We start from the raw sequence: 22,219 nt of genomic DNA on the forward strand, positions 1-22,219 counted from the left end.
TCCTTCCCCCCAGCTGTGGGCATTTCAGTCCGCCAGCTCTCCTGTGGTTCTGGACGATGTCCGTTCTGACCTCTAGTTGTATTTTTGAAATTGTTGTGCCCGGCTGCAGGTTAGGTGTTTAACCTATGCCGCCATCTTGGTTTCCTAAAGGGTGTAAATATCTTTAAAGCTCTTGCTACATATTGCTTACTGCTCCAGAAAGCTCTACCCGGTTACTCTTTCACATGCATGCAACCTTATCAGGCCGAGCGGAAGGCCGAGGAGGGAGGTGCTGCTGGCAAGTCCCTGAGAGCAGAGAGCTTCTTCTCCTGACCCCACCCCACCCCCACCCCCACCCAGGCTCTCCGCTGCTGAAGATCCAAGGCCAGGAATTTCTACACAGGCCACATTTTAAACATCATATTATCAACATCCCAAGCTCACCTTTTTGAAGCAGATTATCATCTGAGAATTTTATTTTATTATATTAATTTTACTTTTTAAGAATTGTACAGACACTGTGTTGGTGAACTTCCCTGATTCCAAGCAGTCAGGGTGCTCAAAGGGTTGGCATTTTATGATTTTACTAGCTTTCCCGTTGCAGGAAAATTCCTGCAATGGGATTTCCTGCTGCACTCTACCCCGCCTCCGTTCCTCCCTTGCCGCCCGCCTCGCCTTCTCCTCCTGCCCGCCCGCGTTTCCCTTCGGCCCCGGCCCCGCCTCCGCCCCGCCCTTGCCGCCCGCCTCGCCTTCTCCTCCAGCCCACCCGCGTTTCCCTTCGGCCCCGGCCCCGCCTCCGCCCCACCCTTGTCACCGGCCCTGCCTTCTCCTCCAGCCCGCCCGCGTTTCCCTTCGCCCCCGGCCCCGCCTCCGCCCCGCCCTTGTCACCGGCCCCGCCTTCTCCTCCGGCCCGCCCGCATTTCCCTTCGCCCCCGGCCCCCCCTTCGCCCCCGGCCCCGCCTCCGCTCCGCCCTTGCCGCCGGCCCCGCCTTCTCCTCCAGCCCGCCTTCGTTTCCCTTCGCCCACGGCCCTGACTTCGCTCCTCCCTTCTCCTCCCCCCGCCCCCCCCCCCCTGGCTTGCTTGCTTCTTCGAAGCTTTACTCCCCTTTGCAGCTCTTGGCTTCTTTCGACACTGTCTTGATATGCAAATTAGCCGCCATCTTTGTTGGGGCAATTTGCATACTCGTCCTGATTGGTTGGTGGGCGTGGCTTGGCTGGTGGGCATGGCTTAGGTGTAGCGAAGGTGCGGTCAATTTGCATATTTGTCTATTATTAGATTAGATGTCTTACCTTCTGCCTTTAGACCCTTTGCCACTGATTTTTTTTTCAAGTGGTGTTTACAAAAGGACACCTGGCCCCTCCAATGGTTTCCTTTGCTCTGGGTTCTGGGGCTTTGTGTGGATGGACACCCCTTTCCCAGTCAATCATGAGCTAGGAAGAAGCAGCGTACCCTGTGACCCCATCACCGCTCCATCCTGGCTCTTGTCCAGTGATCAAGGGGCTCCTGGCTCAAAGAGTGCCCCGTTTGGTGCCATAGAGGCCCCCAGGGCCAAGTGCAGCCCAACCTCCAGTTCCCTCCCCCACCCCCCGGTGGGGAGCAGACAGAGATGGGCTTCGTGGTCCAGCTCGGAGCCGCCATCAGCTCCGGGGAGGGCTGAGCATGACCTCAGGAGGGGACGAGCAGGAGCCATTTGTTTATTCTTTGAAATTGGCATCAACAACAGTGATGAGTGACACCCGGAGTGTAAAGTTCATTTTCACCCTGACAGGTGCGGCATCTGCCCTTTCTCTTGGCACAGCAAGTGCTACTCTTTGAGTGAGATAGCAAACTTCACCTTCACGGAGAGCCTAGCCCTCAGCACCTTCTAGTAAATAACACTGTGTGTCAGTCGTTGAAGCTGATGTTTTGTACTTAGCGGTGTAGCTCCTTATTCCTTGAAATATCAATTCACTAACTACATTCCCCCGAACAGTCCAAGCATTGACAAGCTTGTGAAATGATAGGAATGAAAGGGACGTCGACTTTGTATTTTTAATAACATTTTCCTTGACCAAATTATGAAGGCAGACATGCCCGAGTCAGAGAACTTGGAAAATACAGAAAAAACACCAACATAAATAATGTTCCAAGGAATCATAATCTCACCACACAAGAGTAATCATGGTTAATATTTTGGTGAAAGTTCATAATGAAAGAAACTCTTCCGAGAGGCCTGTGTACCCCAGCACGCCCGCTCTGCACACCATCTTGCACCCTGTTTTGAAAACTGGATTGCTCCTAAATCATTCCAGGAAAATTATTAGCTTTCTCAAATGTCTCGGGAGGCGAGTCCATTGGCAGGCACTTCTAGTTTCTCACAAGCTTTGAAGTTGGGAAATTCTTCCTGGAGCTTTTGAACATCGGGCCAGGAGTGGGTCTGTTTGGGTTCTGGTTCCAGTGCTGCCACTTATTGACTGACCACGGGGTGACCTCGGGCTAGCCCAGCCAGGCTGCCCCGCCTGAAACCCCTCCCAGCTCCAGCATCCACTCTCCCAGTTCCTTAACCTCTCTGAGCCTCTCTTTCCCAATGAGTCGTTGAAGTGGATAAGCAGGGAGGGGTGGATTTCTTTTAATTAAAAATTTTTATTCCAATTTTATTTACCTATTAATAGATGTACTTTTTTAAGAGCAGTTTTAGGTTCATAGAAAAGTGGAGTGAAAGGTACAGTCAGACACTCCCCGAGGGGTCCCAGATTGGAGAGGGTGCAGCCTGGGCTGAGGGACACCCTCCAATGCATGAATTTCGTGCACTGGGCCTCTAGTCTAAAGAATATATGTATAACCTACATGCCCACTAATTATATTTTTCAAAATAACTAGAGAGAACTATCAGCCATTTCAACTCTACATCTAGGAAAAAGGGAGGAAATATATCTGAAACTTTGTGGCTCTGCAGATAAACATGAAAATCAGAACAAAGAAGGTGTAATCTTCATTTATTAGAGATAGGTGCTGAATATCACAGGGGATTTAAGCAGTGTTATTCAATTCAGAAGGATGTGAACATGTGTATTGAGACCAATTATATATTCTTAGATAGTATGGCATTTTTTTTTTCTGGGTGTGAGGCTAAATCAGATGAATGTCTAACGGACATTCAAATATAATGTAAATACAGATTATATTTACACTAATACTGTGTAGTGACTTGCCAGAGAATAGAAGAATATATTTTTTTATTATTTTGTTTATAATTGCCTATTCCATAAAGATTTGAAATGGCTTACTAAATTTTATGCAATGCAAAGGGAGTAAACTAGTAATTGACAAAACCTGTGAAAAGGGAAAATAATATGAATAAAATAATAAATCCAGATTAGCACACAGAAGTACATCTGTACAGTTCCTAGGAGTGGGCCACAAATTTGGCTCTAAATTTCCTCTGCTTAGCCAAAGTAAAGAGAAAAACACATTCTGTTATAAAGTTCACAGGCTTGCAATAAAAATAAAATAAACTAGACCAATGGTTTAACATGAAAACTTTCTTAGGGAAATCTCTACAAATTCTATTCCTCACAACTGGGACTTGATAAGGATTGTGCAACTAAAAATTCAAAATGTTTTATTTTAGTGAGAAACGAGAGTGTAGGCCTGGCCGGTGTGGCTCGGTGGTTGAGCATAGACCTATGAACCAGGAGATCAGGGTTCAATTCCAGGTCAGGGCACATGCCCGGGTTGTGTGCTCCATCCTCAATAGGTGGCATGCAGGAGGCAGTTGATCGATGATTCTCTCTCATCATTGATGTTTCTATCTCTCTTCCTCTCCCTTTCCCTTCCTCTCTGAAATCAATAAAAACATATTTAAAAGAAAGAAATGAAAGTGCAGGTATTTTGGGTAGCCAGTCAGGGGAAGATCCATATGTTTTGATGATCAGCTAGGCTGTGGTTAGGGCTAAAGGCCTTCTATGAGAATTGTTAACTACTCAAGGTATTAGCAGGATGAACTCAACCCCTTACCATTGCATCACCAAGGGTGAAGGTCAAGGGCTGGGCAAAGGCACCATGAGTAGGATGCATAATGTAGAGCAGGGAGGATACAAATGTGATTTCACCATATGATGAACCAGATCAGGAGTCTAATCTCCAATCTGCCTGTTCTGGATCATTTTCCTCCCTAAGCATCTGGTGCCGACGTCCAGGTGTTCTGCTCACTGCTGCTGTGTAATCAATCACCACAACACTTACAAACAGGTTTGGACTCTATTGGTCATGATTTGGGATAAGGGGATGGCTTGTGTCTTCCCCACAATGTCTGGGGCCTCAGATAGGGAGACTTACCAATTAGGGGTAATTTGATAGCCGTGAGCTAGAGTCATCTTGAAGCGTCTTTATTTACATGTTGGCCATGGATGCTGGCTGTTGGCTGGGACACCAGTTGGGGTGCTTGTCTGTGGCCTATCCATGGCCCTGGGCTTCTACACAGCCTGGCACACTCTCCCTCTTAGAAGGCATGGAGGGCTCCAGAAACAAGTGCCAGCCGACAAGGCAGAAGCTGCATGACTTGGTGTGGCAGGCCCTTAGAAGTTGAGAAGCATCACTTCCAGCCTTTTTAAAAATATAGATATATTTTTATTGATTTCAGAGAGGAAGGGAGAGGGAGAGATAGAAACATCAATGATGAGCGAAAATCATTGATCAGCTGCCTCCTGCACGCCCCACACTGGGGATTGAGCCCGTAACCTGGGCATATGCCCTGACTGGTAATGGAACTGTGACCTCTAGGTTCATAGGTCGACACTCAACCATGGAGTCACACCATCCGGGCCTCTTTTTTTTTTTTTAACTACAAGTAAGTCACAGGTCTACCTACACACTAGGGAGGAGTGTAGATGTAGAGATGCATGTTGGATGGGAAATCTTGTCATCTCAGAAAAATACAACCTGCCCCAAAGTGTAAGAGCTGCTTCCTGCTCTGTGCTGTTGCTCTATTGTCCTTGAAATGCCAGGCAAAAACAAAGTGAAGTTCAGGGAAGTAAACTCGCCCAGGCTGTTTCAGCCTGCCTTTTCTGGAACAAATGCAACCCTCAAGACCTCTTGAGACCAGTCCACCTCCCTGGGACTAGGAGTTACACGTAAAAACGTGTGAACAGACTCCTCTGCAATAGACAAGCCACACATTTCCCATCGATGTATCTTTAGGATGTCTTCTTGACCTCAGAACCCTACTACTTGGAAAATCAAAACCCTGGCTGATTTTTAAAAATATGTTACAGATATAACTAACAAAAATAACTCTCCTGAACAAAATATGCATTCATAATGGTTTTATCCTAAAAGGTAAAAGGCTAGGATACTATTTTTTACAAAAATTAAAAACTGCAGTTTCATATATAAAAGTGAGATAGATGGCTGCCACTTAATTTATTTTCTTAAAGTGCCCATTTAAATTTCTTCTCAAGTCAGTTGAATTAGTTCATCAGTTTCATGACCTGAAATCATCACTAAGAGATTTGCCCTTTGAGTCAGTTTGAATGTATTGACATACCAAGTATTTATCTCATGGAACATCCAGCAGATTTCGTTAAAAATTATACTAAATTGATAAATGTCACTGAATCATTAGCATATGATTTCATACTCATCTGTGCCAAGAGGGTGCTCATGAGTATATAGTGAAGCTCAAAAAACAGGACCACCATGTTCCCATGTAGGGTTCTGGCAAGAACTCTTATCATCTCTGGGATCCCTCTCCTGCTGAGACCACTTAGAAGAGGACTTGGAAGAGTTTGTGATCTTACAAATACTAGTGGAACAGTAAACAATGTGCAAGGATTGGGTTATGGACAGGTTCTTCACTTTCCAGATAAATAATCACGCATCAGTAGAAGAATGGAAGTTTCCTATCTATGGGTAAATAGTGCTCAAAGCAATACTCATTTTATTTGATTCATTTTTTTATTAGCAGGTTCTTTTTTAAAAAAAATTAATTTCTTTATTGATTAAGGTATCACATATTTGTCCTCATCCCCCCATTCCCATCCCACCCCCCTCCCCACGCGTGCCCCCACCCCCCTGTTGTCCTTAACCACTGGTTAGGCTCATATGCATGCACACAAGTCCTTTAGTTGATCTCTCCCCTTTACCTCCACCCTCCCCTACCCTCCCTCTGAGGCCTGACAGTCTGATCCATGCCTCCTTGTTTCTGGGTCTGTTCTTGTTCATCAGTCTATGTTGTTCATTATTTCCCCTAGATGAGTGAGATCATGTTGATTCATGAAATGAGAAATCAGTTCCTGCATGGCATAGAGCAATCTCTTTGAAATCCTCAGTATGATGGGAACTGCATCTTTAAGTCATGACTGACTAAACATTCTCACATCCTGGGCTCTTTAACTGGTTCTTTAATTTATCGGTTGCTATGAAGTATGTTAGTGTTTAGAATAAATGGTTAACATGACAGGGGATGTGAGGTGGTTCTAGAATCTAGATCAAAATGTGACAATATTAAAATTTGGTAAGGAAAATAACTTCTAAGTAAACTATGCAACCTAAGGCCTTAGAAATGTGGAAAATTGCAACAAAGGAGGCATGCAAACATCCTGTGACTATCTCTTCCCTTATACAAATTTATTCATTTATGCAATCAATCAATCTTAAAATCTTTCATATTTTGCATTAAAGTAAGACAGCTTCAATAACAAGCAAGCTTCAAAATGTGTAACAGCTCAAACACATAGAGGTTTATTTCCTGTTTACTTAACAATGCCAGGTGCATACACAGATTAGTGTCAGTGCCTCTTCCATGTGGTCATTCAGGGACTCAGGCTGATGAGGGCTCTGGAATCTTATTGGGTGGCTTTCCAGGTCTTCCATTCTAACCAACCAGCAGGAAGGGGGAGAAAGCATGGAGGACTGCACAGATGAGGAAATGCATGGAGAAGACATCCTCAAAGTAGTTTTGCATCATGCTAAGACACTTTTCACAGAAAGACAATACAGTCTATGTTCTCAAGAGTTTACATTTTAGTGGCCAGATGTAAAGAAACCACAATAGTCATGTGATTCATGATCCTAGATGTGCATCAGACTCCTCAATGGGGAGTTTTTTTGAAAGCACTTAGTCTGCCAGTCAGTAAGTTTGGTTGCCAGTCAGTAGGTTTGGTTAGAATGCAGAGGAGGTTCTAAGAGACAACCACATTTGAGGATCACAAATCTTAGAGAAAAATCTCGTAGATTTGCCAGCAAATAATACTAGCCTAATAAAACTTACATATCCCTTTGAGTATCATGAAATAAATATATAATAGTTTATCTATGCACGTAGTTTTTTTCAAATCAATATAATTTCATAACTATCATACAAGGGAGAAATAATATTAAAGGAATTTAAATAAAATGTATATTTCAATGAGATGCCCAGGCTTGACTATGGCAAAAGAATAAAACATAATAAAATAGTAAAATGCTTATATTTCTAGTGAATGTCTGGATATAAGAAGATGACCAGGAGTTTTTCTGTGCAATAAGTACAGGCATATAAGGAAGCTGAGGTAGAGATGGATTACCTGAATAAGAAAACTAAAAACTAACCAAAACTTATTTATATATGATAAGAGGCAAGAAAGAAATTAGATTTATTTAGTAATAACATGTCAATAAAACCTAGACTGTCAAAGAATAATATAAATAAATAAAAAGATAATTTTGCACATGAGCTGGGCTTTAGTATGTGTATTGTCAAACTAATTCCCTTTGTTGTGATATAGGATGAGGAAGTGCCCAAGTATATAGAAACATATATTCTATTTTAAAACCGTGACATTTAAGGCAAACATTAATTTTCTGGAACTTATAAAGGTCATATCCTTAAGATAAATATTGGAGAAGTGATGATGGATTAGAAAAAAGAAACAATGATATAAGAATGATTAAGAAGTGGAAAATCTCTGGAGGCAATGCCAGCATGAGGCAGAAAGACAAGAACCCCCAAACAATTTCAATATGTAGTTTTTGCAAAGTGGACTTCTTATCAAGCTGTAAAATTATTTAAAAGCACATGGGAGACAAGAACACAGTATGTCATTGATATCTACAATTGGGTAACAGTTGATTCTAATGTTGTTTAGAAGAGACTTACATCTCTTCTATGTATTTGCAACCGTGCGTGTTGCTTTTGTAGTACAGCTGCACTGAAATCACTTCAAGTAAGTGCGTAGTGGGAACACTTGTGCAATACATTCAATTGGCAGACTGCAGACAGTTAATAAATTACTGAATTTTGAACAAATGTGTTCCATTTAAGCTTCTCTCTCTGTAGCCAACTTGCATGCTGGGCCTTTTGTGTACAGCTTTGTAAAAGCTTTTCAAAACTTTTCACTACAAATGTTTGCTTGTAGTAGGGTTGATTCACCAGGACATTCAATAAAAAATCTTTCATTTCACTGGTTGGGACTGTCCTGCACATTGCAAGACCCCAGCACAACCTCTCTCACTAAGTGGCTATGGCGACCGTGAGCTGTTCAAACCCCTAGAGGACCAGTACCATCCCCTGGAAGAACAGCAGTCACATATGAAGCACAAAACAAGCATGCTGCTCATTGAACTGGCAACCCTGAAGGCCCTTCTGAGCAAACACCCTATTTGGTTGTGGAAGCAATTCGCAGCAGAAAACCTGAGAGGCAGACCTGCCCATTAATCACTGGGTGAACAGGATGAGAAGTTCCTTTTTACCCCAGCTGAGTGACAGCTTTCTGGTCCAGACCGATGACAGCTGTGGGCTTGAGCTTTCTTTGCTATTTTTCCCTTTGAGCCATTTCCTTTTATTTTGGTCAAGCTGCCATGGACTGAAGGACTCCCCTGGGTCCACAGTTACATTCCTCCTTTTGGAAAGAACCAATGTGGCCTTCTTGAAGAATTTGTCCTCAAGCATCTGGCCGTCCTCACCTCTCTAGGAGCAGCTCAATGTGCCTCCCAGTGGAGGTCAAGGGCAGGGCCTGCTGGACACCTCTGGCTATGTTATGCTTTCTTCCAGACACACCAGGTGCACCTGTGCACCGCAGTGCTCATGCCTGCATTCCTCCAACTTCTGGAAGACTCTCTTACCTGGAAGAGTGATGAGGGCCGGAGAGCGGGTTCCTGTAGAGTAGAGAGCAAAAGGAAGAAGGAAGAGAGTCCAAGTAGAGTGAGAGGAGTCAGGGAGACTAAGAGAGTGAGAAAGATTGAATTGAGATCTCATACATGGGGATGTCCCAACAGTCTCACTGCCCATTCCTTGCTACTACCAGAGTTCTCCACGGACTCTTCCTGTAACTCCCAATGCTGGCTGCAAGGTTCAGACTATGTAGTAGCTCAGATCTGCCAAAAGCACTGGAAGACTGGACAATGACACACAGATTGTTTTTTTCCATCTTTGGGATTTGGAGCAACCTCGAGAGTTGCAAAAGCTTGCCTTGTCAAAGAATGTTTCTGAAGGTCCTCGGTGTCTGACCTTGGCTCTGTGCTTCTGGGAACAGTGGCACAGCCATCCAGGGTGGCGGAGACCACCTGGGATGTGGAATTGACCACCAGCTCCTTTTTGCCTTGCCAAAGCGCCTGAAGTATTCTGGGAATTTGGATTTCTGTTCTTTCTTTCAAAGGGCCCTTTAGGGGCAACAGGCAACACGCAACACACATGGTCCACGTTTGGCCACAGTAGCCCAAAAAGGATGTGTTGGCTGCGGTTGTCAATTATTGGCATTTTGATAGGACTGCATTTCTATTTCTAAGTGTATTTGCTCAGCTAGGAAGCATTTGCTGACGACAAGCTGTATTGGTGCCAAAACTCTACTAGAAAACAGGCTTGTTCTGAAAATGGCTTGCTTCCCAAGAGTCGTTGTTAAGAAAATTCTTTCTCCACAGGCAATATCTGTACTTAAGACATTAACTTTTGGAAGAAAATAAGGCTTGGAATCTTTGTCGTAGAACACAAGTGTGCACACAGTAGGTTCTTTATGACAGCACGCTGAAGGAAAGGATCTATGTGTTGTTCATGCATGCACGTTGAGGAAGAGTGGGGACCAACGGCCCCAGAGGAAACTTCACACCCTGGAGTCTGAATGCCAAGGCTCCTACCTCCCTTGCAAAGGGCACAGCGTAATGCTGGCTTCAAGACCTCTGAGCTTCTAGCACATTCTGCTCTAATCCTGTGTGCATGAGTAGGAAGGCCAAGTGCTGTACCTTCCCAGGTAGGGACAGCAAAACAGTTTGCTCCTTGAAGAAGAATGGGATTATTGGTGAATGAAGCCAGCATCCTGGGTGGTAACAAAAAAGGGAATTGGTAGAAAATGCATCATCCAAGTTGGATTAACTCAGGTCTGTGGCCTGGGCAAGTTCCCAGGATATCCAGCCAGATATAGGGCCTCTGAGAGGTGCAAGGCTAGAATGTGTGTGATGACATAGAGTGGGGTGAGAGGCAGGGTCATGGGGACTCAGCGGAGGCCACCCCGGACCCCTAAACCAGTGGCACACACTTTCCCTGCCATCCGTTACATCTGGGCCAATCTCAAGGCTACTGGACATCTGCCTGTTTTTTTTTTTTTTTTTTTTTTTAATGGACACATTCTTTCTCTATCAACAGTCTGCATGGAACATAAGTGAAGTAATCCAGCAATTTCCTTCCTATCCCACTGCGTGTCTGCTGCTTACTCATTCTGTGTTCTCTTTGCTTTGGATCAAAGTGCCTCTCGGTACCAAAAGCTACATTATTCTATTCATCTGCATGTAAGCCAAGATCCTGACCATTCTGGTTTTGTTGTTGTTGCATTTGTTTAAAGCTTAGCCATTTTCCATTCTGGGCAGTTACAACTCTGTTTACTATGAGTTCCTCTGTGTAAATGTTTTTCCCATTCCCAACCTCCAGCTGCTGTGTGAGCCATAACTCATCCCCACATTATCAGTACAAAGTCCGGGGATGATGAATTTGGGAGGCTTAACTTGAAGGTACTAGGGAGGATGGGGAGGGGAAAAAGAAATCTATTTATGAGAGGCCATGGGGCTGAATAGAAATAAGACCAAAAAATATGCTAACTACATATCATCAGGAGAAAATAGCACATCTACTTCTTGCAAGATGCTATCATTATGAAGAATGAAGCTTATTCTGGAGCTTATTTACTTGATAGAAAATCTATCCTGTGGTCCCAAGATAAGACTGACCCATCCTGACCTCCTCCCGATCACATACATCCCAGCTCTTTACCAACCTCCTTCTTCTGGTCCGTGGGCTGAACTCACAACTTAGTTGAATAGTCAGGGTTCTTTCCTTTGCAGGTGACTCACTTCTTCTCATTATAATGCAGATGCTCAGGAGACAGGTGACCTTTTGATTTGCTAAGTGATTTACTGCCTTAAGCATAAAAGGACTTTATGGATTCATGTGTTAGAAAGGATACTATGAAAGCTCCAAGGTCAAATAAAAAAATACAAGAAGCAGGACTATATAACTGGAACCAGGATCCCCTCTCCTTCCTCCAACTCTCACCTCTGCATGTTGTTGGAATGTTCTATTCTGCAGACAGGAGCTCCATGTGTTATAGGAAGATGCCACTACATAAAAGTCCCATATTCTCGTCCTCACAGTTCAGCAACCCTAGAGGAAAGAATTTCTGTCTCACAACATCCACATACAATTCTGGAGTTGTATGTGGATGTTGTGAGGCAGGGCTATGAGTCCAAAAGACTAGATTGGCCTGATTGGATGAGTCCATGTGCGGGGAGGAGGATCTAGTGCCAGAAGAAAGGCGAGAGGGGGAAGAAAAACACGCCTGGCAGTGAAAAACAGCATTTGCCACAGTCCTCTACACCACCCATCATAAACCTTTCATCTGAGGATGAAAAGCAGTGGGGCCCTAAACCTGACCTGAAATGTAACAGTAAGTTAGGTGGTACCTGGAAATATTATCTGTAAATCACTTAGCAAATCAAAAGGTCACCTGTCTCCTGAGCATCTGCATTATAATGAGAAGAAGTGGCATCAGCTTGTTGGGCTTCATTCTCAGCTTTGCTCTGTCCTATTGAGTTATCTCGGTTAGTGCATCTCTCTGCCCTTGGTTTCTTCATTAGAAAAGGGATGCCCTTCTCACAGGGTCATGGTCAGTATGAATGGCATAGTTTGTGTTGGGGTCAAAGCTGTTAGAGATGGGTGGCTAGAGGAACCATCGTGTCCCCAAGGCTAATAGTGCCTCTCCGGGGACTCTTAATGACAAACCTTGGAAACTGGCTCACAGTAGGAATTTTATATAGTTGCTAGGATCAAATGGGTTCAAACTTCCCCCTGGCTGTGTGAGGGAAAGGTGCTGACTCAGCATTATATCCCACGCACACCATCAAACTCCTGGGCTTCATCCTGGTTTGAGTTTCTCTCTCTTTCTCACTCTCTCTCTCTCCCTCTGCACGTTCAGGAGTGTACACATTTCTGTCCAGCACTTTGAAGTCTCTGGAAGAGAAGGACCATATCCACCGAGTCCTGGACAAGATCACGGACACCTTGATCCATCTGATGGCCAAGTCAGGCCTGACTCTGCAGCAGCAGCACCGGCGCCTGGCCCAGCTCCTCCTCATCCTCTCCCACATCAGGCACATGAGGTGAGGCACCCCTGGTTCCCCACAGGACAGACATAAAGAAAACAAACCCCCAAATATACACTACAGATTTCCCCACAAAGGCCTGGTACCTGGATGTGGACAGCACACTTGGAACAGTTTCTGGCATGTAATAAGCATAAATGCTTTGGGAGGATAGAAGAAGGCGGCTTCAAACCTGTTTGGGGCATATGGCAAGTGTAAGAGAAGGCTTCACAGAGAGAGTGATATTTACGTTCAATCTGAAGCATGTGCAAGGTCTTACAAGGGGGAGAGTGCGCAGTGTGCATGTCGGGGAAAGAGGGCGATTTTGGTCATTCACGTTGTCCCACCTGATCAAGGGAAGTCTTTGAGGGCACCCATCCTCTGAAGGCACTGGGCATGTCCACTGTGGTTCCTGCGTCATACTCTCCTTACTTCACTGAGAAATCCAAAACAAGAGACTCTGTGCCCAGATGCGTCATGGAGGGTCAATGTTGACTCCTCCATCCTTCTCAAATCTCTTCTTGTCACCTCCACTGCCATTACCCTATTCCAATCTACCATCATTTCCTTCTGAGTTTCTTCACCAGCCACCTCACACTTCTCCCCGCCTCCACTCTTGATCTTTTCAAATTCATTCTCCATGATGGAGAGTGACCATCCTAATAGCAAATCTGGTCATGTCATTTCCTTACTTAAAACCATGCAATGGCTTCCCATTGCTTTTAGATAAAAGTAGAAATCTCTTTATTTTACTTATGCTACTCTTTTATGCTCTACCAGTGGTTCTCAACCTTTCTAATGCCGCGACCCTTTAATACAGTTCCTTATGTTGTGGTGACCCCCAACCATAAAATTATTTACAGATATTTACATTACGATTCATAACAGTAGCAAAATTACAGTTATGAAGTAGCAACGAAAATAATTTTATGGTTGGGGGTCACCACAACATGAGGAACTGTATTAAAGGGTAGCGGCATTAGAAAGGTTGAGAACCACTGCCTAGTCCTTACTTCACTCTGTAGGGCGTCCTCACAGTCCGAGCTGTAGCCATAAACAACTGTCTGTGAGTCATGGGGGAGTCAACTTCGGGCTGCATATTGTCTGGGCATCTCTGTTTATCTCTGCTGTGCTCACGCATCTGTGAGGCAGCTGATTGAGGCTGGGCACAGCTGGGAGATGGCTTCAGGCTTCAGGCCTGCAGGTTGGCCAGGTGCCTCTGTTCCTTAGCCTCCTATTCCCACAGGTTAGCTGGACATACTATTTTCTTAGAAATGGCAGAGGCATAAGAAAGCCAGCCAGGTTGAACAAGTGCATGTTAATCTTTTAATTAAGTCACACCTACTAACATTCTATTGGCCAAGCAAGTCACATGATGGAGCCCAAAGTCAAGATCATGGACACATGGTGCAGGGAGTGCATATTTCCAAAGAGAATGCTAACCTATCATAGCTTAGATATCACTCCTCTGGCCACCATCTTCTGACCCTTAAGGCCTAGGTAGGACTTAATCTGTTCTTCCTGGTTGTCATTGACCATTGTATTATCTTTCTTCCCCATTAGACTGTAATGCTGTGAGGCAGCTATCACTATCCATCTTGCGTACCCTGTGTACCCAATACCACCTAGCATAGGGCTTGGCCCATTGTAACTATGTAATAAATATTTTCTACTAGACCTGAGGAAGGGTCTTACCTGAGGAAAAAGGGCCTCTCAGTTATACAAGGTGAAAGTAGCCTCATTTCCATCCTAAATAGGCATGTAAATTGGCTGGCCAGAGGCTTACTGGATACTATTCTCATGGAAAAACAAACAAACAAACAAACAACAACAACAACATCTCGGCCTGCAGGGAAGAGATGAAGAAAGTGGTGGATTTTTCACTCCATAGAAATGAGGTGAAGTGATGACAGTAGGGGGACAAGTAGCCATGTGTGACCTTGGGCTGACAGCAGAACCTCAGGAATGAGAAAGAGATTCCTTTTCTTAGTGGCTATGAGGGAAGGGCTGAGTGCCTGAAAAGGGACAGGTTAAATTTTAAGGGGCTTTTGAACCTTGAGACTGCATCAGATGACAAGAAGTTTGTCCATTAAAGTCCTGAGTGCCACTTCCCTGGAGACATCTTTACAAATTATTAGCTTCTTGAGAAAATAAATATATCTTTCTTTTTTTTGTATCCTCCACAGTGCCCTATATGAAGTCTTTTATGTCGTGTATGCTCACAGCATTATTACTAAGTGAATAAATAAAAGAACAAATTACTTGAGTATTTCCCCTACTCTATGAATTTGAAATTTCCAAATAATAGCTTCCACTTGACGAAGTTTGGGAGAGAGTGATTGCAGTCCCTGTTTTCAGGAATTTCCCCCAAATCCCTGTGTAACAGGTGAAGGACTCATCTTGGCTAGGTAGACTAGGTGACTGCATTTGGAATACACATTTCCAAACCTTTGCCATCTGTTTTCTTTCTTTCTTTTTTAAAATTTAATAAATCTTTATTGTTCAGATTATTATAATTGTTCCTCTTTCTCTACCCCCCCCCCCCCCGCCATAGCTCCCCTCCACCCGGTTCCCACCCCACCCTCTGCCCTTACTTCCTCCCCACTATCCTCATCCATAGGTGTACGCTTTTTGTCCAGTCTCTTCCTGCACCTCCCTCACCCCTTTCCCCCCAAGAATTGTCAGTCCACTCCCTTTCTATGCCCCTGATCCTATTATATTCACCAGTTTATTCTGTTCATCAGATTTTTTATTCACTTGAATTTTAGATTCACTTGTTGCTAGACATGTATTTGTTGTTCATAATTTTTATCTTTACCTTTTTCTTCTTCCTCCTCTTCTTAAAGAATACCTTTCAGCATTTCATATTATACTGGTTTGGTGGTGATGAACTCCTTTAGCTTTTTCTTATCTGTGAAGCTCTTTATTTGACCTTCAATTCTGAATGATAGCTTTGCTGGGTAGAGTAATCTTGGTTGTAGGTTCTTGCTATTCATCACTTTGAATATTTCTTGCCACTCCCATCTGGCCTGCATAGTTTCTGTTGAGAAATCAGCTGACTATCGTATGGATGCTCCCTTGTAGGTAATTAACTGTTTTTCTCTTGCTGCTTTTAATATTCTCTCGTTGTCTTTTGCTCTTGGTATTTTAATTATGATGTGTCTTGGTGTGGTCCTCTTTGGATTCCTTTTGTTTGGGGTTCTGTGTGCTTCCTGGACTTATAAGTCTATTTCTTTCACCAGGTGGGAGAAGTTTTCGGTCATTATTTCTTCAAATAGGTTTTCAGTATCTTGCTCTCTCTTTTCTTCTGGCACCCCCATAATTCGGATGTTGGTATGCTTGAGGTTGTCCCAGAGGCTCCTTACACTATCTTCAAATTTTTGGATTCTTTTTTCTTTTTGCTTTTCCGGTTGGGTGTTTTTTGCTTCTTTGTATTTCAAATCTTTGACTAGATTCTTGCAGTCCTCTAGTCTGCTGTTAGGTCTCTCTCTGTATAATATTTTTTATTTCAGTCAGTGTATGTTTAATTTCTAGTTGGTCCTTTTTCATATCCTTGAGGGTCTCACTAAATTTATTGGCCTTTTCTAGGAAATTCTTGAAAAACCTTACAACTGTGGTTTTGAACTCTATATCCAGTCATTTGCTTTCCTCCATTTCTTTTATTTGTGATCTGTTTCTTTGTCTCCTCATTTTCGCTGCTTCCCTGAGTTGATAGAGTAGCTTTGTGTGCTAGGTGTCCTATAGGGCACAGTGGCTCAGCCTCCCCAGTTACCTGAGGTGGACTCTCTTGGTGCACCCCTTTGTGGACTGTGTGCTCAGCCTTGTTGTAGTTAAGTCTTGATTGTTGTTGGTATCACTGGGAGGAATTGACCTCCAGGCCAATTGGCTGTGAGGATCAGCTATGTCTACGCTGGAAGAACTCTATGCTGGAGACACTCTTATGAGACAAGACTTGCAAAATTGCAAAAGCCTCTGTGCTCAGCTTGGATGGGGCGGAGTTTCAGGGTGGAGCAGACAGCCTTGGTTTCCCGTCAGCCCTGCCCTATGAGGCCCCTGGGTCTCAGTGTCCCTTGGTAATCGCTGCAAGCACCTCTGAGAGAAAGCCGCCCTCGAGTTTCACCCGCTGCCAGACAGTCCAGTTTCTCCCCGAATGAGTCAGGTTTCCCAGAAACTTGCCCGGAACTGGAGTTCAGCGCAGTCAGGAGCTTCCGTCTCCCTCCCGCTTTAGAAAGCCAGCCGTGCACTCAGCCGCCTGTGCACTCAGCAGTCAGTCCTCTCTCTGTGAGCGCGCCTCCGGACCTCTGCCTTCCACAGCTCCCGAGTCTTAGAGTGCTTTCTCTTTTTCTGACAGTCCAGATTCCCCCCCCCCCCCCCGAATGAGTCTGGTTTCCCAGAGTCTCACCTGGGACTGGAGTTCAGTGCAGTCAGGAGCTTCCGTCTCCCTCCCACTTTAGAAAGCCAGCCACACACTCAGCCGCCTGTGCTCACAGCCGCCCGTCCTCTCCGCGTGCATGTCTCTATACCTCAGCCTTTTGCAGGTCTTCTGAGTCTCAATGAGCTTTCCTCTTTTCTTCTAGTTGTAGAATTTCCACTCGGCCAGCTTTCCTGTGGTTCTGGATGGTGTCCGTTTTGTCTTTTAGTTGTAGTTTTGATATTGTTGGGCGAGGCAGCAGTTTAGGTGTTTACCTATGTCGCCATCTTGGTTTCTGACCATCTGTTTTCTTGGATGAATATTACATAGAGTGTGTGTGTGGGGGGATGTGCCAGAATAACATAATCTTCTACCAAATTTCCTACCTTCTCCTTGAAGAAATGTATTAGTTTTCAGTCTGAGCTAGGAATTTCAAAGGTGTTGTAGCAACCCTGTATTGTAGATGGAGATTTTTATTTATTGGTAGGAATTACTGAATTTTCAAATCTATTGATAGCTTTTCAGCATTAGCAAACCTAATTAATTAATACCAGATAAACCTGCACTGAATGTGCTGGCCTTGGCTGGTGTTGCTAGAAAGGTGTGGATGAGGGAAGGATCAGGGAACAGTAGCAAGAGATCTCCAGAGCTGTTTGAATTGTGTGAAGAGAAGTTGCTATTCTGCTGAAAGCTTTGAGCATTCTCTTTCTCCCCTTCACTGGTTCTCTCTCTCTCTCTCTCTCTCTCTCTCTCTCTCTCTCCTCTCTCTCTCTCTCTCTCATACACACATGCACACTAATATTTTGGTTCCTCATTATTACCATCTATTCAAATCTCAGAACTCTGTATTGTTAAGCTTGGACCCAGCCATATATTTTTACTCAGAGAATTTGACACTATTTTTCATCTAACTCTAAATGTGATTCATTAGGTTGCATGGGCTAGAGGACATTTCACTTTAAGGGAATTTGAAGTAAAACAAACAGCAACAACAAAACAAGCAGATGCCACTTAAACCCATGATTTCAGTGGTTGTGTTGTAAGGCCCGAATAGCTTGGGTGCTGTGTTTTCATGGCAGGGCAGGTCTCCAACTGGTGCTGACCTTTCCCCTGCTAAAAATGCAAATATATTCTAGAACATACTCTGGGTCCTGCCTACTCATGCTAGTTTTTAAAATTTCAAGATAGATAATAGCTGTTCTATGTTTTTCCTGGTAATGTGGTGGAGACAGAGCAGAGTGGGACTGGTGGAGGAGGACAGAGGAGAGCGTGGTAAAGGAGAAATGCTATGTACCTGCATTTCCCTACGTCCATCGACTCCCTAGTTTCCGGACATTTACCACATTCTTGGCACAGTTGTAGGCCTATAGGATGGGCAAATTGCTGCCCCTCATGGAACTTGCAGTGTGTATGTTGATGAGTGTGTGTGCATGGGGAGTCAAGGATAAATAATACAGACATACACGAAAAGAAGAATTTCAGGTAGGAACATAGAGTTACATCACAGGGGGTGGCTGGGCTGCAGGGGCTGAGGCCGTGGCCTTTCTGGGGAGGTGGATTGGAAGGTCGGGTACGTGCACTTGGGGCAGCAGGACAGCAAGTGCAGAGACCCTGAGTCTGGAAAGAAACGCGCTTAGTTTCTTCAGCGGACAGCACGAACCCAGTGCGGGGAGAGAGGCAGGGGGTGCGCTGAGAGGTGGGGGCAGCCACTTCAGTTACATCTTGTAGAGCTTGAAAAGACATGTAGATGCTATTCTGAGTTAAGTGGAAAGCCCTTTTAAGCAAGAGACCTTCTTGAACTGTCTTCCACATTTAAAAAAAGTCCCTCTGACTGGGCTGTATATCTCTCTCATCAGTTCTCTGTTGAGCTGTATTGCAGCTAGAAGGGAATAGAACCTCATTTGAGTCCATGGGAGGAAGCTGCCTGCACAGCACAGCAAACCCTAAAATGGCTCTTTAAACAGGAAGAACGATTGGCACATGTGTTTGAAGTGTTCAAACTGTTGCTGTCTGGGAGTGTCAGGGCCTGGGGTTTGCGATGGTCTGACGCATCCTCTCTCTGTGTCCCTCCCGGCCCCTGCAGTAACAAAGGCATGGAGCATCTGTACAACATGAAGTGCAAGAATGTGGTGCCCCTCTACGACCTGCTGCTGGAGATGCTGGATGCCCACCGCCTGCACGCCCCGGCCAACCGCGGGGGCGCCCCCATGGAGGAGCCGCACCAGGGCCAGATGGCCACTACGGGCCCAACTTTACCACATTCCCTGCCAACGTATTACATCAGTGGGGAGGCAGAGGGTTTCCCCAACACGGTCTGAGAGCTCCCCACCCCCCAAGTGTCTGAGAATCCCCGCAGCATTCTCCCCACGTCATACACCACCCATAGCAAAATTCTGCTCCTGAACACACTCCGGCTTGCACCCAGAACCACGGCTTCCTACTCTGAGTGGCCCGCGTCTGCTTGCTCAGTCCTTAGTGGCGCGCCTTCTTTTGGGAACAGCCAAAGGGATCCAGGGCTAACCTCTTGGTGAGAGCTCTCCTTCTCCCTTTGCTACGTGGCTAAGCGTGAGGATGCCCGGAGCTGGTCGTGACTGAACTCGGGCTCCGAGCTGGGGCGCAGATGAGTGTGCATTGAAGCTACTTACCAAGAGCCAGGCCTGGGGAGTGGACGTGGCGCCTCTGCGAAGCACTTTCTAAGGAATCTAAGCCACAGGAGAGAATGGCAAGTGGCTCCTGTAACTGCCGACTTGGCGAGAGCTAGGTGGAGGGTTTATTAGAGCATCCTCTTGTATTCCTATAGTCATGTATCTTTTTATTAAACACCTTCAAGCTTTTGCTCTGTTTCTTGGCTGTAGCTGCCTGTTCCGTGGTTGTCTATTCATTTCCCCTATAGGAATACAAGATGCGCACAGGGAAGGAAGACGCCCTAGTTGTCCACTTCAGACACCGCACCTCCGTACTGGCTGAGTGCTCTCCCATTGGCTTCCGAGAGCACTCCGTCCAGTCCTGGGTCCCGGTGGATCCTTGCTTCCCCTGGCCCCGTGGAAAACAGCAAGTTCTCCCAGCTAAGTCACCTCCAGGGCCCCCGTGAGGGGTACATTCTTGTTTTTTTCCTTTTGTTTTATAAAAGAGAGCCCTCTCCCCGCAGGACTCACCTGCTGTGCTGTGGTCTCACACTTCCCGCCGAGGGCGCTCTCCTTGGCTCTCCCTGGTGTGTAATTTACATGGAAGGTGGAACTAGTTGTGGGTAGTGCCCAGCCGCTGACCAAAATCACTTTAAAGGAGTGGGCACCCTAGTGACACTTGAAGCCCCGGGGCACTGGGCTACATGAGCACCTGTGCACGATTGTCGGGACCAGAGCACAGCGAGGAGAGCAGGGTGGACACTGGATGACACTGGGAGGCTCCGAGTGGCCTTGCCACACTGCGCTGTGGCTGCCCTGGGACTCGGGGGGCTGGCCTCCTTTTCTGTACTTAACCGCATGGCCCTGATTGGAAGCAGCAGCAGTGGGCAGCGGCGTGCCTACAGTTAGCCCAGCACACTCTGAAGCCGCCGTGGGTATGTGTGTGTGGTGGGGGGGCGAGGAGAGGAGCACCCCCTCTTCAGGCGCCTGGGCTTGCTCAGACTATACTTGCCCTTGCTTACTAAGAGATCATCCAAACAGAAGGGCTTGGCCTGGGGAGGGGGGAACTGCCCCTAGAGCTCATGTCCTTAAACTCCACAAGCCAGGAGAGGGAGACTAGACTTGAGCCCCAGGAATCCACTGACCTGGAGATGAAGAAAAGGAAGTCTCACACCAGCCAAGGGCAGCCTTCCCCAGGACTCTTGCTTGTAGAGAGCACTTACGGGTTTCCTCTTCTCAGCTAAAAAGCAAGTTTGGTTTCTGCCGGTGACCTCCCTGTCTGTCATTTGAACCCCACCCCCAGCGGGAGGTGATGTGTGGGCCAATGACCCAGCCAAGCTCCCAGGGCTCCTCCGGGAATGCCTGTTCCACAGAGTGGATTTCCCTCGTTTCTAATTGCCCAGCCAGTGGCCGCCAAAGGACTGGGAACCAGGGAGGGTCAGGAAAAAAAAAAAGAAAAAAGATGTTTCCATACATGCGCATCTAAATTTGGGGGCAGTTTTATGTGTCATCATTCAGAATATGTTTAGTACATAATTCCTTTGTTGTTGTTTTGTTTAATAAGCACCTTATATAGTATAATATATATATTTTTGAAATTGCAATGCTTGTTTATCAGACAACTGAATGTAGTACTTCTGTTCTGGATTTGATTTGACTGGGTTAACATGCAAAACCAACAAACATATTCAGTTTTTTTTTGTTTTTTTTTGTAAGTAGTCATTGATGCCTAAGGCCTGGTGATTATTCATTTAAATGAAGATCACATTTCATATCAACTTCTGTATCCACAGTAGACAAAACAGCACTAATCCAGATGCCTATTGTTGGATATTGAATGATAGACAATCTTATGTAGCAGAGATTATGCCTGAAAAGGAAAATTTATTCAGGGCAGCTAATTTTGCTTTACCAAACTATTAGTAGTAATATTTTTGGACTGTAGCTAATGGGTCAGTGGGTTCTTTTTAATGTTTATACTTAGATTTTCTTTTAAAAAAATAAAAACAAACAAAAAAATTAGGACTGTAGATGATATAATACCAGCTAAATCCAAACAATACTACAGTGGAGGGTTTTACATTATTCATCAGATGTCGTTTGTAATCATGTTAAGGTACTACTACATTTGACATGGGCAGAGAATACCAGATGGCTGGAATGTTGGCCCAGGAGTCTCAAATAATTTTAGAAATCTCTTTTTATTCTCATTTGAAGTGCCACTAATGGGCAGCTGAGCCTTTGCAGCTACTGTTGCTGTTGGGTGCAGGGAACATGCTGTGTTTTCCCCTCACCACGGGGCAGTTTAGAGTTTAAAAGACATGATTGGCCTGGGCAGGGGGTACTGTGGGCAACTGGGTTCAGGAATTTGGAGAATGGGAAAGACAGTAATAAGAATCTGGAAAGTACGGTGAGTCAGATCGATACTGCTGTCTGGGATATGCACCAGGGTTCAGACTTCTGCCCTGGAAACCACAAATAACTAGCTCTATCTGACAGCCATTGCTAAAAGGACAGCTCACGCTCCAGGGAAGAGCATGCGACACCCACAGTACAGCCCAAGGGACGGGCAGCAGATTGTGTTTCTTTTGGCCACTGCCGAGCTCTAGGCTTGCTGTCCCG

The 22,219-nt window shown here is 45.2% G+C and overlaps 1 protein-coding gene across 1 annotated transcript in view; it reads left to right on the plus strand.

The window, feature by feature from the left end:
• Window positions 1–19,810, plus strand: part of ESR1 (estrogen receptor 1) — a 222,016-nt gene extending 202,206 nt beyond the window's left edge. Inside the window, exons 7-8 of the mRNA XM_008158585.3 lie at window positions 12,397–12,580; window positions 19,057–19,810. Coding sequence (XP_008156807.2) covers window positions 12,397–12,580; window positions 19,057–19,291 — 419 coding nt within the window. The 3' untranslated portion in view covers window positions 19,292–19,810. The remainder of the gene's footprint in view (window positions 1–12,396; window positions 12,581–19,056) is intronic.
• The last annotated feature ends 2,409 nt before the right edge of the window (window positions 19,811–22,219 follow it).

The sequence above is a fragment of the Eptesicus fuscus genome, chromosome 10 (genome assembly GCF_027574615.1).
Source record: "Eptesicus fuscus isolate TK198812 chromosome 10, DD_ASM_mEF_20220401, whole genome shotgun sequence".
In the NCBI taxonomy this organism is placed as follows: Eukaryota; Metazoa; Chordata; class Mammalia; order Chiroptera; family Vespertilionidae; genus Eptesicus; species Eptesicus fuscus.